At 31.6% G+C, this 22,654-nt stretch overlaps 1 protein-coding gene across 8 annotated transcripts in view; it reads right to left on the reverse strand.

The window, feature by feature from the left end:
• The window catches only part of LOC127287967 (uncharacterized), a 140,470-nt gene that overhangs the window by 11,431 nt on the left and 106,385 nt on the right, over window positions 1-22,654 (reverse strand). For all 8 annotated transcript variants that reach the window (XM_051315138.1, XM_051315131.1, XM_051315136.1 and 5 more), the window contains one exon: window positions 13,752-14,133. In XM_051315138.1, coding sequence (XP_051171095.1) covers window positions 13,752-13,796 — 45 coding nt within the window. In that variant the 5' untranslated portion in view covers window positions 13,797-14,133. The remainder of the gene's footprint in view (window positions 1-13,751; window positions 14,134-22,654) is intronic.

A 22,654-nucleotide genomic window follows, 5' to 3' on the forward strand; every position in this document is an offset into this window, starting at 1 on the left:
ACCCACATAATGCTTCAAATGGAGTTTGTTGTATTCCGCTGTGATAGGAGCGATTTTTCATCATTTGGACAAATTTCAATTCTTGAGACCAATTTTTCTTCTTCTTTGTTTCCATCAAAGTGGCAAGAATATGTTGCACGTCCTGATTTGCCCGCACCACAGAACCCTGACTTTGGGAATGACGTGGTTTGCCGTGAACTAATTTTATTCCATCCCAAAGGTTCGCTAACTCGACAATAACTTTATTCACGAATTCTCTGCCGTTGTCACTGTGAAGGATCGATGGAGCACCAAAAATTGTAAAAATGTCCATGAGATGGCAACTTCTACGGCAGTTTTCGATTTTAAAGCACGTATAATATGACGAATTTCGTGAGGTGGTCCTGGTAATTTAAAATGTACTTAAAATCACCATCTGCTTGGGTCTGAAGGTCAATTAGATCAACTTGGCATATCGAATTGAATTCCGTAGAAAGCTGCGGTTTCACAACTAATTCTCTCCTTTTGGTTTTTGATTTTTTTTGACACGGTTCACACACACTTAAGTAAAGCATTATCATCTCTACTGTAAGATTAACGTATTTCTCATTCACTTCTTTCATTCTTTTATTTCGTCCACCGTCGCCAACATTTTCGTGGGCAGTATGAATCACGTCAAAAATATTAATTTCTCTTCATTCCTTATAGTAATCAGGTCATATCGACGCAAACTTCGAAAATCAGTACTTGTTTTATTTTTTATTTTCATTTTTGCATCACACAATTCTTATAAGACTTTAATGTATTCTTCTTCTGATAAATAAACATTATTACTATTTTTTTCTATAATTTTCGAAGCAAGTTCATAAAATTTTTTTTTCATTTCACAATTTGTAATAATTTCACTCATTTTCACTTACAAAAATTAAAATGTACTCGCAATTTAACTGTCGAAAGGAAACTGAATGAAATACTGAGGTTAATATCACAATAAATATTCAGTTTCCTTTATAGAAATGTGATTACTGTCTAATTGAAATGAAAACAAAAAAACACTCTACATTTACCAACTTACGCTGGTAAATGTGCACAATCACCAATCTGCTTAGTAAATGTAAGAATTTTTTAAATTGAATCCGAAATTTCTCACTTTTACCAACTACACTGAGAAAAAAAATTTAGTCTTTGCAACAAAATTGTTTGGTTAGGGAATTTTGGTTCTTGCATGTAACCAAATTTTGGTTGGCTGAAACAAAGTCGTAGAGTTATCTCAACCAAACATTTGGTTAGGCCAACAAAATTATTTGGTTAAACATTTTTAAATTCCAACCAAAATTTGGTTACGACAACAAAATAATTTGGTTGACACAACAAAATAGTTTGGTCTAAAAAACCAAATGATCGTTTGTTGTCCTAACCAAAATTTGGTTGCAACAACCAAATAATTTGATTCGCTCTCAGCTCATAACTTAAGAGAACAGTTAGTTTAAATCTCTCACGAGGATGGGTAGTCCAGTGGTCAGAGCTCCCGACCTTCAGTTTTAAAACAGAGGTTCGATCCCAGGTGGAGATGAGATTTTTCAAAGTCCACAAATATTTCAATTGAATAAATATAAATTCAATGTTAAATTGATAAATAAATAACGAAATAAATAAAAAAGATAAAAAGAAAAGAGATAAGGTAGAATAAAATTTTTAATTTTACAAAAAAAACTGTCTGTTTGATCAACCAAACATTTTTGTTGACTTAAAAAAAAAAATTTGGTTGGGCTAACCAAACATTTTTGTTATGCCAACAAAAAACACTCAACCAAATTTTTTAGTTGACTCAAACAAATAGTTTGGTTGCTTAAATACCAACAAAATTTTGGTTGCTCTGACTAAACATTTTTCTCAGTGTAGCTTGGTAAATGTGCACATTTACCGGACTTCGCACTTTTACCGTAACATATGTCATATATATATATATATATATATATATATCGTGGTTGTAGTATTTTAGTTTTTGGTACTTCAACTTGAAGTAAACTACCCTGATCCTTAATATGATCCATTTGAACATTCGTCATTTTTTCGCTACGAATCCCAAGTATTAAAACAGCCTGAACAAAAATAAATGGAATAAATTGCCGATCATTATATATTTTTTATGTTATTTCGTACTCTATTTATTTATTTTATCTATTTTTTATTTATTTTATTTTTACACCCTTATTTTAACCTTGCGTGCCTGAGACAATTTGCTTTTTCATCTACTTTTCACGGTACCCTGGAACCAATCTCAACCCTCAAGATTCTCCCTTTCAAAAATTCTTATTGCAACTTGTTCGGGGTACCTCACTGAATATTTTCCAACAAGAAAAATCAAAATCCGTCGGGCGCTTTTTTTTTAATTTCAATTTTTGTGATTTTAGCGCCAAATTAAAAAAACTGGTTTTTATAATTATTTAAAATAAAATTCAACTTCACATGGTCAAATTTTATTCAAGAAATGATACAAAATCATAATTCCGGTAGCAATTTCTCTGTAGAATCGAAATCTGACATTGGCTTTCGAATTTAAAGCAGAGAAATCCAAAAAAATCCGGAAAACTGTAAATATTCTAAAAGCAATCTCACTGTCGTTTTTTTTCAAGTTTTCTGTGTCGAAATTTTTTTTCTGTATTAAACACAGAATTCCTTACGCCATCTACAAACCGCAGTGGTAAATTCCACAAAATTGCTGCGTTGGTTTTCGAAATATATACAAATTGTTCTCTGTGAAAAAGCCAAGATTAATTGGCGCAGGCGTAATTTTCTTAGGAAAAAAACAGACTAGAAACGAATTAAAAATTGTTTTTCTGTTAACTTCATGCTTGTTGTCACACGTCAAAACGTTTTACTATTAGTTTGAAGAACTATTTCAACATTGAATAGAAAACTAATTTAATTGGATGCCAGAAGAATATTCTGATATTGTTAATTTTTAAATGATTAAGATTTTAATTCCATATTCAAATGTTATGTCATATTTTAAATAAATATTAATTTTAACTAATGTGAACTTATAATTGTTCCCTATTCTAATTTCCTCAATTTAACTTAGTTAAATTAACTAAGTTGGGAAGAGGTTTATTAAATAAATGATTAGAAATATAATATAAAAATTATTTATTTAAAAAATGTGAAATGTTCTTAACAATTAGTGTTATACAATCAAATAAATCCTTATTTTTAAAAGGTTCATATTGATACCGGACACTGTGTGCGTGGATGGTGACTGGGTCAAAGGGGAATATTTAGTAATGTAGAAGAATTGTAATTTCTTATGCAAAAATTTGGTGGTCCTGAAAAGGACCGATTGTTGTAAGTGGGGGAGAGAGTGGGTCGGGAGATGAGCGTGAGTGCGATAGAGTCGCTCTCGAGTTACTCGATCCACCCGAGAGGTGAGACTATCACACACAGGCGTAAAAATATAGATTGGGGCATCGATCCTCCATGTCCTGGGAGAGGGTGATAGTCGAGACGGCGGTAGACACTAGAGTTTGGCAAGCCTTGACCCAACTGTCGTGCTGTCGTACGGACGGGTGAGTCCGATATAACACTACCTCGCCCAGAGGTCGTCGGGTAGACACGGAGGTGTCGTTCGCGACCGAATTCGGGGTTACGACGGCTAGGTCCAGATCCAGCGTCAAGATGGTGGCGCGTTTTCGGTTGTCCTCAATAGGGAACAGAGTACGTCGTGCTAAACTATATTTAGCACGAAGACGGCGGCGCAACCTCTGCACCTTGTGGATAGGTACATAACCGACCGGGAGAGGAGCACAACGTCCGTAAGGGGTTGTAGCAGTAACTAGGTGGTCGGTGGGCGAGGTATCGCCGCGTTCCTGGGTGACGGCTTCGTGGAGGTTAACTTCCTGACGAGCAGCTTCGCGCGCCCGGCGTTGGCGGACCCTTTGACGACGGTTCTTGGCCATCCACCTCGAGGAAACTAGGCGGGCGCAGAATGTCTCGCTTATGGGCCTTAAGTCGCCTTACTAGCACCACGATGGTCGATGGTCCGGGTGTCCCAACCTGAGGGAAACTGGGTCAGACTCGGAAGGTCCCTGGGTGGGCCTTAGGTAGTCGTCACCAGCACCTTCTACAGGGAGAGTACACGATGATGATGAGCCGCAGGCGGTGTCCGGGTGGCGTGTCCTCTATCTTCTTCCAGCGGTCCGTTCAGCGTAGTAGGTTGATAGTCCTGAGAAGGACTGTTATGATTCATACGTAAAAGGGTTGCCCTGAAAAGGGCAGATTGTGGGTAAATGAACGAAACAGCTTCTGCAATTTGGTGTGAATCCCTTTATTCTGATTTTCTCCCTGAGGGGACGGCACGGGCACTGGCTTGGCTGGCGGTGTCCACTTGTAGACGAGAGGCGAGTGACCAGAGCGGAGACGTCTTGTCACCTCGAAGATCCGGAGAGTTCTGAGAGCGAGTCAGAGAAACGGGCGGTATTTACAGGCTCTGTTCGAGCGGAGAGCGCGAGTTTCCCCTTCCCACAGGCGGGAAGCCAATCGGCGCGTTGTGGTCCGCCCGGCCGCGCCTGCGCGGTACGGTGGGGGAAGCGAGAGCGAGAGTCAGTCGAACGGGAGCCGTGCATCGTGAAGGACATGTCGCAAGACGCTCCGGACACCGACCCCGATGCCCAAACAAATGGCGTGTATCGTTCCCCGGTACAAACATATCTAATTAAATTCTTAATTATAAAAATTATAGTAATGGAACAAAAATATAAGAATTACAAGTACTTTCTACATTAATTAATATAATCAATAATATTTATAAACCAATATTAATTAATATTAATAGAATATTAATCAATATTGACATTATTTAACATTAATGGAATATTAATTAATAGTTCGTTTGAAAAAGTGGTTGTTACAATGGATTAAAAGTATAAAAATAATATTATAAGAATGTTATTATAAGAAAATTCATGAGAAAAAGAATTAGAAATAAGGACGCCGGACTGTTTTGGGTTTTCCCCAGTCTGCGTCACCGCTCGAAACGAGACAAGGTTTAGGCCTCTCCAAATGTTTCTTACCCGGGTTTATGATGTTTGTGTTACTTGCTTTCACCTTTTCAGGTAATGTTGGCAAACACAAACATCCAAACACGGAGTAAGTGGATATAACAATATTTTACCTTTAAATAATCTGTGAAGATTCTTCTATTAGTTTTTCCCTTTTTCGAACACCGGGTCTCCTAAGAGTATATCTTCTAAGACAACATGTCAAGAACACTACATCATATATTTTTATAAAATTTGACAGACAATTTGGAAAAAACGACGCTACGGTGAGATTGTTTTCAGAATATTTACAGTTTTCCGGATTTTCTGGGATTCCTCTGCTTTAAATTCGAAAGCCAATGTCAGATTTCGATTCTACAGAAAAATTTCTACCGGAATTATGATTTTGTATAATTTCTTGAACAAAATTTGACCATGTGAAGTTGAATTTTACTTTAAATAATTATAAAAACCTGTTTTTTTTAATTTGGCGCTAAAATCACAAAAATTGAAATTAAAAAAAAGCGCCCGACGGATTTTGATTTTTCTTGTTGGAAAATATTCAGTGAGGTACCCCGAACAAGTTGCAACAAGAATTTTTGAAAGGGAGAATGTTGAGGATTGAGATTAGTTCCAGGGTACCGTGTTTTATTTAAGGCGTACTTGCGTTTGAAAAAAAATTTTTTCGATTTTTTTTAACATTTTTTAAATCCTTATAATGTCAAAAATACGCGTGTAATATATTATGAAGAAAATTCGGATTTATAAAAAAGTTATACACGAATATATACCTACATGTACGCAAAAACGATGTGAACATAAAGTTTAAACTCGTTTTTCTCGAAAAAGTTTTTTTAAAACTGGTACCCCCTGGAACAAAAAATCTAAACCAATATGGCCGACAACTTTTGAAAAAACTTAACGTATTCATCTGAAAATAATTACTCGGGGGTTTTCTGGGTAGCTGATTACGAATCCAATGTTCATTTTTCAAAATTCAACATTCAAAATATCCGATCCAATATGGCACAAAAATTTTTAAAAAATCGTTCGGTATCGCTTAAAAATCGTTACTCAGGGGTTTTTAGGGTCCCTGGTTACAAATCTGAAGTTACTTTTTCAAAATTCAAAATGGCGGAACCAATATGGCGGATATATATTTTTTTAAATTTGACGGTTTTGCTTAAAACTCGTTTTTCAGAAGTTTTCAAGGTCGCTGATTACGAATCTGATATTAGTAAATTATATTGATTTTTAATTTTCCCGTCCGCCATATTGGATCCGACATTTAAAATTTTAAAAAACTTACATCAGATTCGAAATCAGCGACCCCGAAAACCCCCGAGTAACGATTTTCAAACAATACCGAACGATTTTTTTAAATTCTTCCGCCATATTAGAACCGCCATTATGAATTTTGAAAAACGGACACCGGATTCTTCATCAGCGACCCCAAAAACCCCCGAGGAACCACTTTGAAATTGTAAAAAAATCAGAAAAAATTTTTTTTTTGCTTAAAGTACACCTTATAGGCATAGAAATGATATGCTATACGGACCCAACGTAGCTAATTACAGGTAATTTTTAATTGAATCATTGTTAATCACGACCAAACTTAAGAAAACTTTCAACGCGTTTTTCTCAAAACTATATTTGAAAAATCGGTGGGCACTCTAGCTGCCACAAATTTCAATCGATCCTCTTATTTTTTTTTATTTTGTTTGAGATATAATATCTAACGAAATACGTACGGATTTTTTGAAATATTAATATTTAAATTTTCTAGACAACTTTAACCCTCAGGTGCCTGAGTTCATTTTTTGACGTGCGTGCCAGAGCTGGGTCCGAGGGACCCAGCTGCTTAAGTTCCATAAAAAACAAGATTTAATAGCAGGATATTGAATATTTTAATTCTAAATTATAATTGTAATATTTTGCACCAGCGACCCTGAAAACCCTCGAGTAACGATTTTCAAGCGAATATGTTGAAGTACATGGAAAAAAAAGTTGTCTGGGTCCGAGCTTCAAATTTATTCATTTTCACGTATTTTTATGTGTAGATTATAGAAATAATTTAACAAACATAAGAAGTTGTTTTAATTAATTTTTTTTCGAAAAAGAAAATTTTTTGAAAAAAGTGAACTTTTTCCATAAGTTTTTTATGCGTTTCTCTGTTCTATTTAATTTTTTCTAATTTTTTTCTCTTCCTCCTATTCTATTCTTTTTAATTCGATATTCTTTTCATATTTTTTTTAAAGAAAATGTTAATTTTAATTGAAAATAAAATCGGACAAATGCGAGTTACACTCGCACTGAAAACGAGGGTTCCGTAAACGAAGCGAACTTATTTAGTATAAAAACAAATGTTTAAAAAATATAGTTAAAAATGGTATTATCCTAAGATGGTCCTAAGATGGATTCAGACAATTCAGCTTAAAGTCGGATTTATTGTTAATTTGTTTTAATTAATTATCAGAATAAGTAATCTTTAATTAAATAAATTAGATAAAATAAATTAGATTAAATAAATTTAATTAAATTACATGATGTTTAATTTTCATTTTTACCCGCATTCTATGAAGGTATCCATCTTGGGGCTACTTTTCTCAAATCGAAATTTACAACAATATGAAAAAATTCTTTAAAAAATGTTTGAAAATTAAAATTTTTTCTTTATAGCCGAAAGATACCTTATTTACTGTATATGTCTATGTCCATATTTGGGCCCTCTCCTCTATATTATATAGGGGAGATTATTATTTCATTTTATGGAAGAAACTTTTAGGAAAGATAATAAAATCTACTTAAAAATTAATTCGATATGCCAAGTATAAGACGTAATTTAAATGCCTTTAAATTTAATGATATAATAATATTCTACTTTATCAACCTATATTGGTAAAAATTCGATTCTCCATCTTATGAAATCAGTAGTTGCTACATATCAAACAAACATCACGAGGTTTTTGATTATGTTCCGCCGTCAACATGCGATTTTTATGTGGCAACGTGAATTTTTACTCTTTTTTAATAAAATTATCTTCGCGCCAAAAATGCGCTTTCATTATAATATTTAATTTTTGATTTCACATATTACGAGAAGGAAATAATCCACTTTGGTGAGTTTGAGGTTATGTTTATAAAATACATGCCCTTTTGTTCTTTCATTTTCTAAAAAAACTCTAACATTTTTTCTACAAAAGGTTTTAACTTTCAAATGAAGTTCATAATTTTTTATTATTTTGTATTCTTAACAGAAAAATTACTTATAGAAAAGAGAACCTCATTTTTTATATTTTTTGTAGTTTATTCTCATCTGAAGAGGCCCGACGTCGTTGGGCGAAAGCTTATGTACTAACAATAAGAGATTTTTAATAATAAAAAGTGGATTAATTTAAAAAATAAAAAAATAAACATCATATACTATAAGACGTAATTATAAACCAGAGAACTACACTGAGAAAATGTTTTCTATAAAGTTTACTCAAAAAGTTGGGTAAAATGGCTACACATGCGCTTTTGAACAAAGTTTCACCAACTGTAGTTCAAAATAAATATTTAGTAGGTGAAAATAAAATTGATGAATTTTTAAAATAATCTTCATAAAATTTCAGCAACACTTTGAAAAGAATATAAAACTGCGAGTTTATTATCATACCACATCTGAATAAAATGTAGTCTAAAAATGTAGGAGATCGTACTCAACACAGTGCAGAGTTTCACCTTTTAAAGCTTAAATTTCAGTCAAGAGTTGGGTAAAATGTGAACTTTAAATGTGAATGAGTCAGGTAAAATATTATTGGCGGGGGGATACGGGCAAAAAATCATTCTTACTTATCGACAGTTGGTTCTAGCATTGATTCCTGTATTATCTACACTATGAAAACTGTCAAAAAAATTATTTTTATATTTTTTTACCCAAAAAGTTTGTTGGTGTCTTTAAGACGTAACATAACCCAAACACTTTTAAAAAATCGAATTCTTTTGCTTAAATGGTCCCTTAGGGTGTTAAAAATAATATTCCATTAGTTTTAAGTCGAAAAGAAACAAAGAACTATTTTTAAAAAATAATTTTCACCGGCAAAACACACTGCATAGTGAGAAAATTTAATAGACTGAAAAAAGATAGCGTTGCGTCACTTTTTCGAGTCTTGTATTACACCGCTCGACAAAATTCAACTTTTTTTGACCCACAAAAAAACCAAACATTTTCGGAAACGAGAACTAAGAAAAAAATACCCGTGTCTGGCCGTTTTACTAGATTAAATCGTTTATGATTTTTAAGGGTGCACGGAGAGAAATAGATGGTAAGATCTTATAATCTTATGGGTAGGTCCTAGAATGGCAGCACCATCTATATCGAAACTAAAATTTCGTAAAAATTTCCACAGTATTTACTTGAAACCCTGGCAGAATAAAATCACTCAACGTCCACTTTATAAAGTAGACATGGAGTGGATATTGGGTAGAAACTTGGTAGTTTGCAAAAAAAGGTTAAAATGACAAAATATGAAAAAATTTGTGTTGCAAAAGGTAAATAAATATGCAGAGACTCAATTCTAGTAATAATTGCGTTAAATAAAGCATTAAATAGCATTAAATAATAATATAAATTGTGCAAAGTAACTTGTCATGCTTACATTCCATTGGTTTTTTTTAATATTTCCAATAAATTAATGTAAAATGACGTATAACTTTACACATAAATTTAAAAAATTGTTAAATTCATCAAATTAATGTATTTTTGAGGTTAATTAATTAATAATAATAAAAATTATATTTAATTTCAATAGTATTGTGAAATACTATAGAAACTGAATTACTAACCACATGTGATAATAAAAATTTCTCTTCCACGGTAAGTAAAGTTATAGTTATGCATAAATACGTGGTTAAATAACTCATTCCTAGGGCTAAACTATGTGCAAATTACAGCCCGATCCGATCAACTTTTTTTTCACTTAGTTCACTACAGGAATTTTACCTAATTTATAATATATAGTCGCGTCCTGGCATCAACTTAAAATAACGATCATCATCCCAGATAGCACGGAAACTTGCAGCAAGCTTGCGGCAAGTTCACCGTGCAAGCTTGTCAACCTTGCCGCGCAAGCTTGCTGCAAGCTTGTCTGAGCTAGCGAAATGTCCCACCCAGGGCAAGCTTGCCGTGAAAGCTTGCTGTAAGCTTTCCAGGAAAGGTTGCTGCAATCTTGCCATGAAAGATTGCTACAAGATTGCTGCAAGCATACTAAGAATGATTGCGGCAAGCTTGCCGTGAAAGATTGCTGTAAGCTTGCTACTTAAAGTTGCAGGAGAATTTCAACAAGCTTCTGGAAAGGTTGCTGCAAGCCTGCTGCAATTTTTAAAAAATACATTTTAAATTTAAAAAAAATTTATTTATTTTTTTTTTAAATTTGAAAATCCTTGTGACGTTTATTATTATTAATTATGTCCTGTTTATTTTCATTTGGAAACTTAACGAGAAAATTTTCGAAACAAATTTGAGAGGACTGGGAATTGAACCCGGGTTCGACAGACACTAACCAAAGACCCTAACCGAGAACCTACTCGACCAACTATGAGAGAATAAAAAAATCTTGCTCTTAACCCTCGACTGTTTTTATGAGTTCAAAAACAGTTGAAAAACGAGGGTTAAGAGCAAGATTTTTTTATTCTCTGATAGTTGGTCGAGTAGGTTCTTGGTTAGGGTCTTTGGTTAGTGTCTGTCGAACCCGGGTTCAATTCCCAGTCCCCTCAAATTTGTTTCGAAAATTTTCTCGTTAAGTTTCCAAATAAAAATAAACAGGACATAATTAATAATAATAAACGTCACAAGGATTTTCAAATTTAAAAAAAACAAATAAATTTTTTTTTAATTTAAAATGTATTTTTTAAAAATTGCTTTCCAGAAGCTTGTTGAAATTCTCCTGCAACTTTACGTAGCAAGCTTACAGCAATCTTTCACGGCAAGCTTGCCGCAATCATTTTTAGTATGCTTGCAGCAATCTTGTAGTAATCTTTCATGGCAAGATTGCAGCAACCTTTCCTGGAAAGCTTTCACGGCAAGCTTGCCCTGGGTGGGACATTTCGCTAGCTCAGACAAGCTTGCAGCAAGCTTGCGCGATGAACTTGCCGCAAACTTGCTGCAAGTTTCCGTGCTATCTGGGATGTCATATTCAATTCAAAATCTATATTCCAGCAAAAGCATATTCAAGGTGACTATAGTGACATGTAAGTATTTATGCATAACTATAACTTTACTTACCGTGAAAGGGAAATTTTTATTATCACATGTGGTCGGTAATTCAGTTTCTATTGTATTTCACAACACTATTGAAATTAAATATAATTTTTATTATTATTAATTAATTAACCTCAAAAATACATCAATTTGATGAATTTAACAATTTTTTAAAATTATGTGTAAAGTTATACGTCATTTTACATTAATTTATTGAAAATATTTTTAAAAAAACCAATGGAATGGATTTAAAATTTAATTTATGCCTATCTAGAAGTCTTTAGTACGTCAGGCTAAGGAGAAAAAAATACTGAAAACCCTAACCTTAAAAACACGGTTTTTGGGTCTTTACCCCTATTTTTTTCAAAATTAAAAATTTTTTTTATCTTGCGTATATGAGTCTTAAAGTAAACGATTTAAGCTTTAAGCCTATATCTTCGATTGAGGGCAGAAACACGCCAATTCAGGCGAATGTTGAGGAACATGACAATCTAAAAAATATTAGGGAAACCTGCCATTCCAGTGAAGATTTCAAAAACATGCCATTTCAGATGTCAAATTTTTGTTGATTGTTTTAGGTTGGTAACACTGTAAACGAAAAATTGATGAGTCAAAATAATTAATATTTTGTTGAATATTGATGGTTAAGTCGGTAGAACCTTTAATAATTTTATTATTAATAATTATACTTTTCTTAATTTTTAATATTGATTTCAAGAATAAAATTTTGTTAACTATAATATAACATTCTCAAGAAAGTGTTACCAACCTAAAACAATCAACAAAAATTTGACATCTGAGATGGCATGTTTTTGAAATCTTCGGATCGGGTTAAGGAGAAAAAAAACTGAAAACCGTCAAAAAAATGGTTTTTAGGGTCTTTACCCCCACTTTACTCAAAATTCTGACGTGATACGCAATTTTGGAACCCGAGATCGTATTTAGCACATAAAATTACATTGGAAACCAATCCAATATCTAAAAAAAAAGTAGACCTGTGTAAAAAAATGTAGTAAAACATGTATATATGAAATATTTTAATTATTATTAATAACTTTTTTAAAAACGGTAAAATTAAGAACTTACTTTATTTGAATTTTTGTAAACAAGAAAAATTATCGAAGTCCTGATCAGAGCCCTATTTTAACACTAGAACTACCGACGGTACATTTTGTCCCGCGGCACACGATTTTTCTTGTTTATCTTTCGTTAATGACTAGCTAGAGGGCTGAAATTGTCTGACTTTTATTTTTTTGTTGAGTTTAATCAGTATACCAAATTTCAGAATTTTATAATTATTAGAACCTGAGATTTGAACCGGCATACCTAGAACTACCGACGGGACATTTTGTACCATGGTTATTAATATTGTTAAAAACAATTATTATTACAAAATTGAAAAATAATCATTTTATACAGTTAATAGAAAGTATAAACAATGATAATATATGTGAAATTATGCTTTTTTTGTATTGTAATTGCCTATATTAATATTTACAAGACAAGCGTTTTTGATTCAAATCAACATGGGAAGCATCGCAGCGGACGATTAGTGTACGAAACTGCTGGTGAAACGCGCTTATAAAAAAATCCGTTTTTGGCAAAATCTCATTTAAAGTTTTGGGTTTTTCATACACATAATTTATTGTTGAAGGTTTATATTATTATTTTAAGGCCTACCGGAAGTTTGCAACTTTTCGGGATAATTTTCTATATTGTTTTAAAGTTAACATAAAAAACGCTGTTTTTTATCACTCAAACCTATATTTTTTAGTGAAAAATTAAAATGCTGGAGTATTTCCGACTTCGGATTCGTAATCTACGTGAAAAAACCTATGAAAATCATGTATCATTTTATTTTTCTAACTAGTAAATGTTAATAAAAAAACATAAATGAATAATGGGACAAAATGTACCGGTGGTAGTTCTAGGTATGCAGAATCTTCGATGGTTTTAGTATTAAATCTTTCTTTCTAAATTTGAATCAGTGGAATTTCACTGGTGAACCAGTTATAAGTATACCACTGATTGACATTGAATTAGTGAAATCTGTTTTATCGACAGAGTCTACTGATTCAATCAGTGAAGTTTTCACTGTCAATCAGTGAAAACACACTGGTTTCCAGTGAAATTTTCACTGAATGAAACCAGTGGTATACTTATAACTGGTTCACCAGTGAAATTCCACTGATTCAAATTTAGAGATAGTGAATATATCCTATTTGGGGTATCGTCCGGGAATTCTGTTGAAACCCCAAAAATATAAAAACTATTAAAACAGTAGTATAAAGGATTCCTTTAATTGATAATAACTTTTTTATAAAAAGGAATCCTAAAAACTTTATATTTTACATTTGTATTTTCTTCAAACAGGGAAAGTGGTGAGGCTCTGATTAAAGCCCTACCTTAAATACGGCAAAATGGGACAATTTCTGCACGGGTATGGAAATTTACAGCAGGGGTTTACAATAAAAATGCAATATTTGTAATCTTACCCATGCACAATCCTTTAACAGCAATTTAACTTTTGTTCCAATCATACAGTTTTTGTGGAACTTCAATATATAATGGTTGAATGATCAATATCGTATGTTTGATTCCTAGTTACACGGTCGGGCAGTATTATTCATAATTATGCCTGTTGTATATGATTATTTCTTTTAATGAAGATTTTAGCACACCAAAGTACGTAGGCAAGTAAAAAGAGAGAAGTCTCCTTTGTTATCGCTCTTAACATCATCATACAGTATGTGTGGAACCAGTTTTAGACTTGGATAGAATTGCTCTTATATTTTTTTTCAAAATTGCTTTAAAGTTGTATAAAATTCTCCATCTAGTGACGATTAGTGCATAGGTGTTGCACGGCTTCTTTTATGACTGGAAACAATAAATAAATATTTATTTTACAAATATTACAAGCTTTTCAATAAAACTAAAAAACCAATGCTCTCATATCCCAGATAGCACCGAACTTTACAGAAAGTTAACAGGAAGTTAATGGCGATAAGTTTGGAAGTTAACGTTGTTAACTTCCCGTTAACTTACCAGAAGTTTTAAATGTCCTCAGAGTTTAAGTTAAGACTGTCAACTTGTTAAAAGTTAGAAAAGTAAATTTGCTAAAAGTTTTGCTTTGTAATTTTACACAAAATTTTTATGGTAAACTTAAAAATCTATTTTCATGCGCAGATGTTTTCTATGGCAACTAGGGCTGCGCAATACTTTTTAATCACATTTACCTATAACGACAAGCTATGGATGTACTAAAAATACATACATCTTGAAAAAGAATTTTTTTTTTAATTTTGAATTTATCAGAAAAAACTTCTTTCAAAATTTACGCAAACTTACTAAAAAAACTTTCGGCAAATTTAGCTTTATAAATTCCAGCAAATTAACAGTGTTAACTTAAACTCTGAGGACATTTAAAACTTCTGAGAAGTTAACAGTGTTAACTTCTAAACTTATGGTAGTTAACTTCCTGCAAAATTCGGTGCTATCTGGGATATAGTCTTTAGATTTTTTTGAAAATTGATTTTCTAGAAACGGACCTAAATAGAAAAAAATTATAGATTATGTTTTAAAATTTTTAAGTGAAAATACACACAGAGTATCAACTCCCCTGGGGATTGGATATTCTGAAAGTTAACCCAGTTCGGTTAACTTTCGGTTTCTTTAAAACAATTTTAATTATTATTATTAATTAATTACACAGATCTACAAAATAAGACTTCTTTTTTTAGTTATCAGAGTGGTTTCCAATGTATTTTTGTGTGCTGAACACGATCCCGGATTTCAAAGTTGCGTATCACCTCAGGATTTTGAGTAAAGAGGGGATAAAGTCTCCAAAAATTGTGTTTTTGACGGTTTAATTTTTTCTCTCTTTAACCCAACGTGTTAGACACTTCTATATAGGCTTAAATTAAAGCTTATATGTTACACTTTAAGTCCCATATATGCAAGACAAAAAAAATGGAAAAAAATTGGGGTTAAAACCACCAAAAATGTATGTTTGAGGGTTTTCAGTATTTTCTTTCTCCTTAACCTGACGTGCTAGAGACTTTTTTTTTGAAAAATGGAGATAATGACCATAATAATCTTCTTGGGTGACTTGTACCTAATTTTTTTTTATTTTGCGCATATGAATCTTAAAGTGCAAGATATAAGCTTTAATTTAAGCCTATATAGAAGTTTCTATCACGTCAAGTTAAGGGGGGTGCCTACATAATTATATAAAAGGTCAAAAAATAAGTAAATTTCAGGAATTTTTTTTCTCAAACACATTGAAATAAATTGATGCGAGATTTTGTGAATGTTTTCTTATATATTTAAGTTTTTGAAATATAATTTTTTCATGAAAAAAAATTTAATTTAATAATAAAATAAATGTCATATATATAACGCCTCGCTGCTGAAATTTCCCCATTGCGTCCAATCTCGGTTCCACAATTCTTATTAAAAACAAAAAAACAAAATTTTTTCTTTGATCGTACATTATAACCTTCTATATGAATTAAAAGATTTCGATAAAAAGTGAAAATTAAAAATTTTACACGATTTAGAAAAAAAATTTTAATTTTCGACAAAAAAAACTTACTTTTTCTTAAACCAAAATGTTAAATTCGACATTAAAAAAAAAATTTATTTATGCAGAAGGCACTTGTGTACGATAGAAGAAAAAATTTTGTTTTTTTGTTTTTGATAAGAATTGTTGAACCTAGATTGGATGCAATGGGAAAATTTTAGCAGCGAGTATATGACGTTTATTTTATTATTAAATTTTATTTTTTTCAATAAAAAAATTATATTTCGAAGGTTTAAATATATAAGAAAACATCCACAAACACTCGTATTAATTTATTTCAATGCGTTTGAGAAAAAAATTTCTGAAATTTACACATTTTTTGACTTTCCCCTTAAGGAGAAAACAAATACTGAAAACCCTAAAAAACACGGTTTTTGGAGACTTTACCCCCACTTTACTCAAAATCCTGACGCGATACGCAACTTTGGAACTAGGGATCGTGTTCAAGATACAAAATTACATTGGGAACCACTTTGATATCTCAAAAAAAATACCTTGTAGACCTGTGTTAGACGTACAAATAATAGAATTTAAGTAATTACATAGTTCTTTTTAAATAAAAATTAAATTCTTCATTGATTTATATAAAATTATTAAAATATTTCGAAATACCACACAGAGAGAAATCTGTACCTATTAGCTCACAAGAATTACTCGTGCGCTTTTCTCAAGAGCTTCGTTTGCTAATATCACAAAGGCTTATACTAATATTGCATGGCTTATACACAATTTGCTCGAAATCCATTATAAATCAGCATGGATTTCTTGCAATTTACGCTAGGTTATATCTATGCTATATATGAATGGACTGCTCATGCCATGGACCGAACAACGTACCCAGCAAACACGTTCTATAAATGTTCTATAACAGTGATGTCACAGTTTTACAGAACAGTTGTTACAAAAGAGTGACAGAACTGTTCTATATTATGATAACGTCACAGTTCTATAACAATGTTATGTAACATGTCTATAACACGAAAGTCACAAATGATCTGTAACTGACGTTCCAAGGTAGTTCTAGAACTGTGCTAGAAGAATGTTATGTATCTGTTCTGAAATTTTGTTGCAGTTAAGTTCTAGAAAACATTTGTTATTACAAAATGGAACAATTCTGTAACTATGTTACGTCACAGTTCTATAACACAATAGTCACAAGTGACCTGTAACTGACGTTCTAACGTAGTTCTAGAACTGTGCCAGAACAATGTTATGTAGCTGTTCTGAAATTCTGTTGCTGTTAAGTTCTGGAAGACATTTGTTACTACAATTCGGAACAATTCTGTAACAATGTTACGTAACATTTCTGTAACACGTTAGTCACAAATAATCTGCAAGTGATGTTCCAACGTAGTTCTAGAACTGTGTCGGAACAATGTTATGTAGCTGTCCTTTGTCTTAAATATAAAGTTAAATTTGAACAGTTTAAATTTGACAGTGCCGTATATGTGGTTTTATATCCAAGATAGTAGTTGCTTATCTTAGCTTTTTTCTTTTTCTATTAATTTACATTAAAAATTCTGAAACACTTTCTTCGAACCAAATAATTCATGTTAATGCCATTAAAAGAAAGTGACTCAAAATTAATCAAAATGATAGCTTCATTGTTATTCCACTTCTGCACGTAAATAATTAATTTGATGTTGAATGTGTGATGCATATTTTATACTTGTAAATATATGTGACACAGACAGTTAAAAGAGACCTACGGTCCGAAAAAATCGATTTTCATTTTTTTATTGATTCTTATAGTAAATAAGCCGCTCTTTCCAACGCATTAAACCGCAACTTTCTAGCTGCATTAGTTTTTTAACAATTTCACATCAAAGTTAGGTACTTTGACAAAAAAAAGTACAACAAAATCAAATTTGACAAACTTTTCTAAAATTAGTCAAATTCGCTTGAAACTCGTTACTCAGGGGTTTTCGGGGTCGCTGATTACGAATCCGCTGTTAGTTTTTGAAAATTCAAAATGGCGGATTCAGTATGGCGGATGGCTTTTTTAAAAATTGATCGGATTCGCTTGAAATTCGTTACTCGGGGGTTTTTGGGCCCGCTGATTACGAATACGATGTTAGTTTTTAAAAGTTCAAAATGGCGGATCCAATATGGCGGATGACGTTTTTAAAAATTGATCTGATTCGCTTGAAATTCGTTACTCGGGGGTTTTTGGGGTCGCTGATTACGAATCCGATGTTAGTTTTTAAAAGTTCAAAATGGCGGATCCAACGAAATTTTTGAGTTTTACACAAATTCGAACAAATTTTAAATGTTGTCCTCCATATTGGATCCGCCATTTAAAATTTTTAAAAACTAACATCATATTTGTAATCAGCGGCCCCAAAAACCCCTGAGTAACGATTTTCAAGCAAATCCGATCAATTTTTAAAAAAGTCATCCGCCATATTGGATCCGCCATTTTGAATTTTTAAAAACTAACATCATATTCGTAATCACTGACCCCAAAAACCCCCGAGTAACGAATTTCAAGCGAATCAGATCAATTTTTAAAAAAGTCTTCAGCCATATTGGATCCGCCATTTTAAATTTTTAAAAACTAACACCATATTCGTAATCAGCGACCCCGAAAATCCCCGAGTGACGAATTTCAAGCGAATCTGATCAATTTTTAAAAAAGTCATCCGCCATATTGAATCCGCCATTTTGAATTTTCAAAAAATAACATCATAATCGTCATCAGCGACCCCCAAAACCTCCGAGTAACAAGTTTCAATTCATTAAAACGTTCACAAGCATCAAAACCAACTTGCTAAACTTCAAAGTCGTTTTTCTCGAAATCTTTTTTTCGGATCGTAAGTCCCTTTTAACTGTCCGTGTCACATATATATTTCGCCCTGATGTAAATTTGTAATAAAAAAAATTATTAATTTCATAATAAGACATGTTTTGTGTATTTGATATATAGTTATTTGAATATTAACTTTGTGAGTAACAATAGTAATAAAATTCTATTATATTAACAAGCATAAAGCATTTGTGCATACATTTGTAAGAAAAAAGCAGTATGTCAAAGCAAATTAACTCGATATAAACATTTACATTTAATTTTTTAATGACATAAGAATGTGTTAAATATAAATTAAATAACTTAATAACAACTTTATTATGCACCACAATAGTACAGGGTGTCCTAAAATTTTAGGGATGTCTGGATATCGCGTAATAATAGCCTTTTTGACAAAAAAATTAAAAATTTGTTCAGAATAGCAAAATATGTTAAAATATGCAATTTGATTTTGTTGAACAATCTTTCATTTAAGTTTCTTTTTCTCAAAAATAAGATCGTTACAAAATACCCAAATGTCTTGGAAATTTCGGGACAACATGTATAACAACACTTGATCGTTGTTACATTCACAGAAAACTAAAAGGTATTAAAATAAGCTGCAACACTTCTTATTTTAATCAAATGTTTCTTATTTTAATCCACTTTGGTATTAAAATAAGTAAAAATGGATTAAAATAAGAAGCGTTGCAGCTTATTTTAATACCTTTCAATTTTCTGTGTTACTGTTCTTCTCATTTAAAGAACTATGATACATATTCATACTGAAACAATGTTATGTCACAAATATAGATTTTTGTTCCTACACTGTGATACTTTTACGTAACACATATATAATATTTTTTTATCCCTGTTACGTAATTTAGTTACGTAACAAATACAGAACTCTGTTCCTTACTGGTTACATTCCTCTTTTCATAGTTGTTACAACACAGTTCTAGAACTGTTACAAATGACTTTGTAACCGCGTTCTAGATTTGTTACATATCTGAACATACCTGCTGAGTACGACGTTTTGCGTAACCAGTGACTCACACGTTCTTAACCAGTTACAGAACATGTTCTCAAGAAATTTGTAACAGTTCTAGAACAGATATATAACAGTGTTTGCTGGGTACACAGTAAGTGGACCACTTTTTGGTTCCCTCTAAGTCTCATGGAAAATACGGAATGGAACACAAGCGCTCTTGTGGAAAGTATATAAACAGTGGTAAAAATCGGAAGTACGTTGAACATAACCCAAAAACAAAAACATAACTCCCTCCTTATCTTTCAAAACTTTCACAATGGCTGACTCACCGGCTGAGTTTGACACAACCAATGGCGCTATTGTTTCATTCCGTGTTTTCCTATGAGGTTTATCGGGTACTTAAAAGTGGTCCACTTTTAACGAGGATTTAACATGGTCGTTCGGTCTCCTTATACTACTCCATGGCTCATGAGCTAATAGTAACAGTGTTCTTTCCATATAGCACAACATAAATTGCATTAAGGTTAAGGTACAATGAGAAAAATGTTTAGTTAGAGCAACCAAAATTTGGTTGAGACAAAAAAAATTTTGTTGGTATTTAAGCAACCAAACTATAAGTTTAAGTCAACTAAAAAATCTCAAATTGAGTACAAATTTTTTACTCAATTTGATACGCATCAAAAATGAGAAAGGCAGATGGCGCCACGTTCTATGTCATTTAACATGAATTCATTTTAAGATGCAACAAATATGAATCCTTTCTTTGCAGTAACAAAAACTCCCATGTGGTAACTTTTCCCAAAACTTTAAACGCGTTTTTCTCGAAACAAGATTTTTCAGTGGATCAATATAATTATGGTATTGCTGTAATTAATAATTTCTTTATAACAAATTACGTGTGAACTACTAGAACACAATTTTACAAATCACAAATCTGTAGGAGTACTTTAAGTGTCTAATAATAAAAAACTACTTTGATTTTATTGCAATATTCATTCGACTCATAAGAAACAAGTAAAGGGTCCTTTATGAACATAAAGAACCCCTACTTGTTTCAAAATGAACATTTTACTTCCTTATGTATGTGTGAAGCAAAAAATTTGCTTTCTCGCAGAGAAAGCAATAAATTTCTTCAACTCATTTAGGTGATTTAAATGATTAAAATTGAATTAAAACTCAATATTTTATAGCCAAAATGTGAATTTTTGATTTTTTAACTTTTATTACTTTTTTAAATTTTACTTAAATGTATACTTTATATATGCCAATCGATTTGTTTCAATGCAAGGAACACAATTATTTTATATTTAAACTTGAATTTAAATAAATACAAAATTTTTCAGCTAAAATGTGAATTTTTGATTTTTTAACTTTTATTAATTTATTAAATTTAACTCAAATGTATACTTTATATATACCAAATCGATTCGTTTTAATTCAAGGAATACAATTATTTCATAAATAAACTTAAATTTAAATAATCACAAAATTTTATAGCCAAAATGTGAATTATAGATTTTTTAATTTTCATTAATTGTGTAAATTTAAATCAAAACTATACTTTATATATACCAATCGATTTGTCTTGACGTAAGGAAGGCGATTTTATTATTATATATCACCTTAAATTTTGCTATTTAAAAATGTTTTCAATTAAAAAAAATTTTTAGAAAAAAGACGTTAACATTTTTTTTTTGGTTATTTTTTAAAATCCTTTGGTCAATTTTGAGATATTAATATGATAAATAAGCCTACTAAATTTTATCTAAATCCATTAAAACCTGTTAAAGTTATCGTATAAACAAAAAAGGAATCCACACACACATACATACATCCGGACAATTGATCAGGATATTATATAACATGTTGCTATATAGAGAAAAATTTGTTTCCACCACTTTGAAAATTTTTTATAAACGAAAGGACCAGAAAGCTTTCTCCACGAGGAAGCAAAAAGTACTTTTTATTTGTTCATTTATATCAATATAATTATTTTTGCAAAAATTGACGTAGGGAATTGACAAAAATAATATGCCAGAAAAATTATAGGAAATAATGTAAGAATTCACATAGGTTTCAATGAAGAAACAAAATTATAAATGCCTACATAAAATCATATCCCATGTGGATACCCATGTGGGACCTAGGATTTCATAAGGGTTATTATAGAGGAACCGATATGGGAACATATATAGGATCCCACGAGGGGATTTTCAATAGGGCAGTACAGTACTGACAATGAGCCATTTGCTTAGCCAATGTTTAGCTAAGTCTTTATTATAAAGTAATTAGAATGAAATTAAGAAATTAAAAAGTAAATAAAAATTAATTTGCAAAATTTACTTGATTTAAATATAAATTTTTAACTAAATTTATTAACTTTTTAATTACTTTATTTTAATTTATTATAATAATATAATAATAATATTTTTTTAAATTAGTTTATAACATATTATTTAACCCTCATGTGCCTGAGCTCGGTCCGAGGGACCCAGCTGCTTCAATTCCATAAAAACAAGATTTAATAGCAGAATATTGAATATTTCAATTCTAAATTATAATTGTAAAACTTTGCAAATATAATTGCAAAAAATATTTAATCTTTTGATACTCTAGGGTACATAAATAGCCTTCAAAAAGTCGTGTCGTGACACCTTTTTCGACAGAGCGAATTTGAGTGTACAGTACAAAAAAAATAATTAATTTAATTTAAGTATTACTGGGTATTCTTAGGTTTTTGGGGTCGCTGATTACAAATCAGACGTCAGATTTGGAAAATTCAAAATGGCGGATCCAATATAGCGGACGAATTTTCAAAAATTAAACATATTTGCTTGAAAACCGTTACTCGGGAGTTTTTATGGTCGCTGATGAACAATCCAGTATCCGTTTTTCAAAATTCAAAATAGCGGATCCAATATGGCTTTCCTTGAGTTTAAACATAACTTAAAAGTGTCATGGACGCCTTTCCAAAAATGTAACGCGTCTATAGTTAATCGGAACTAAAAGAATTAATTCAAAAGACTCACATCTTCATTCC

This window comes from Leptopilina boulardi, unplaced genomic scaffold, assembly GCF_019393585.1.
Source record: "Leptopilina boulardi isolate dan_hultmark-lab unplaced genomic scaffold, ZJU_Lbou_2.1 LbouV2_379, whole genome shotgun sequence".
NCBI classification, from domain to species: domain Eukaryota; kingdom Metazoa; phylum Arthropoda; class Insecta; order Hymenoptera; family Figitidae; genus Leptopilina; species Leptopilina boulardi.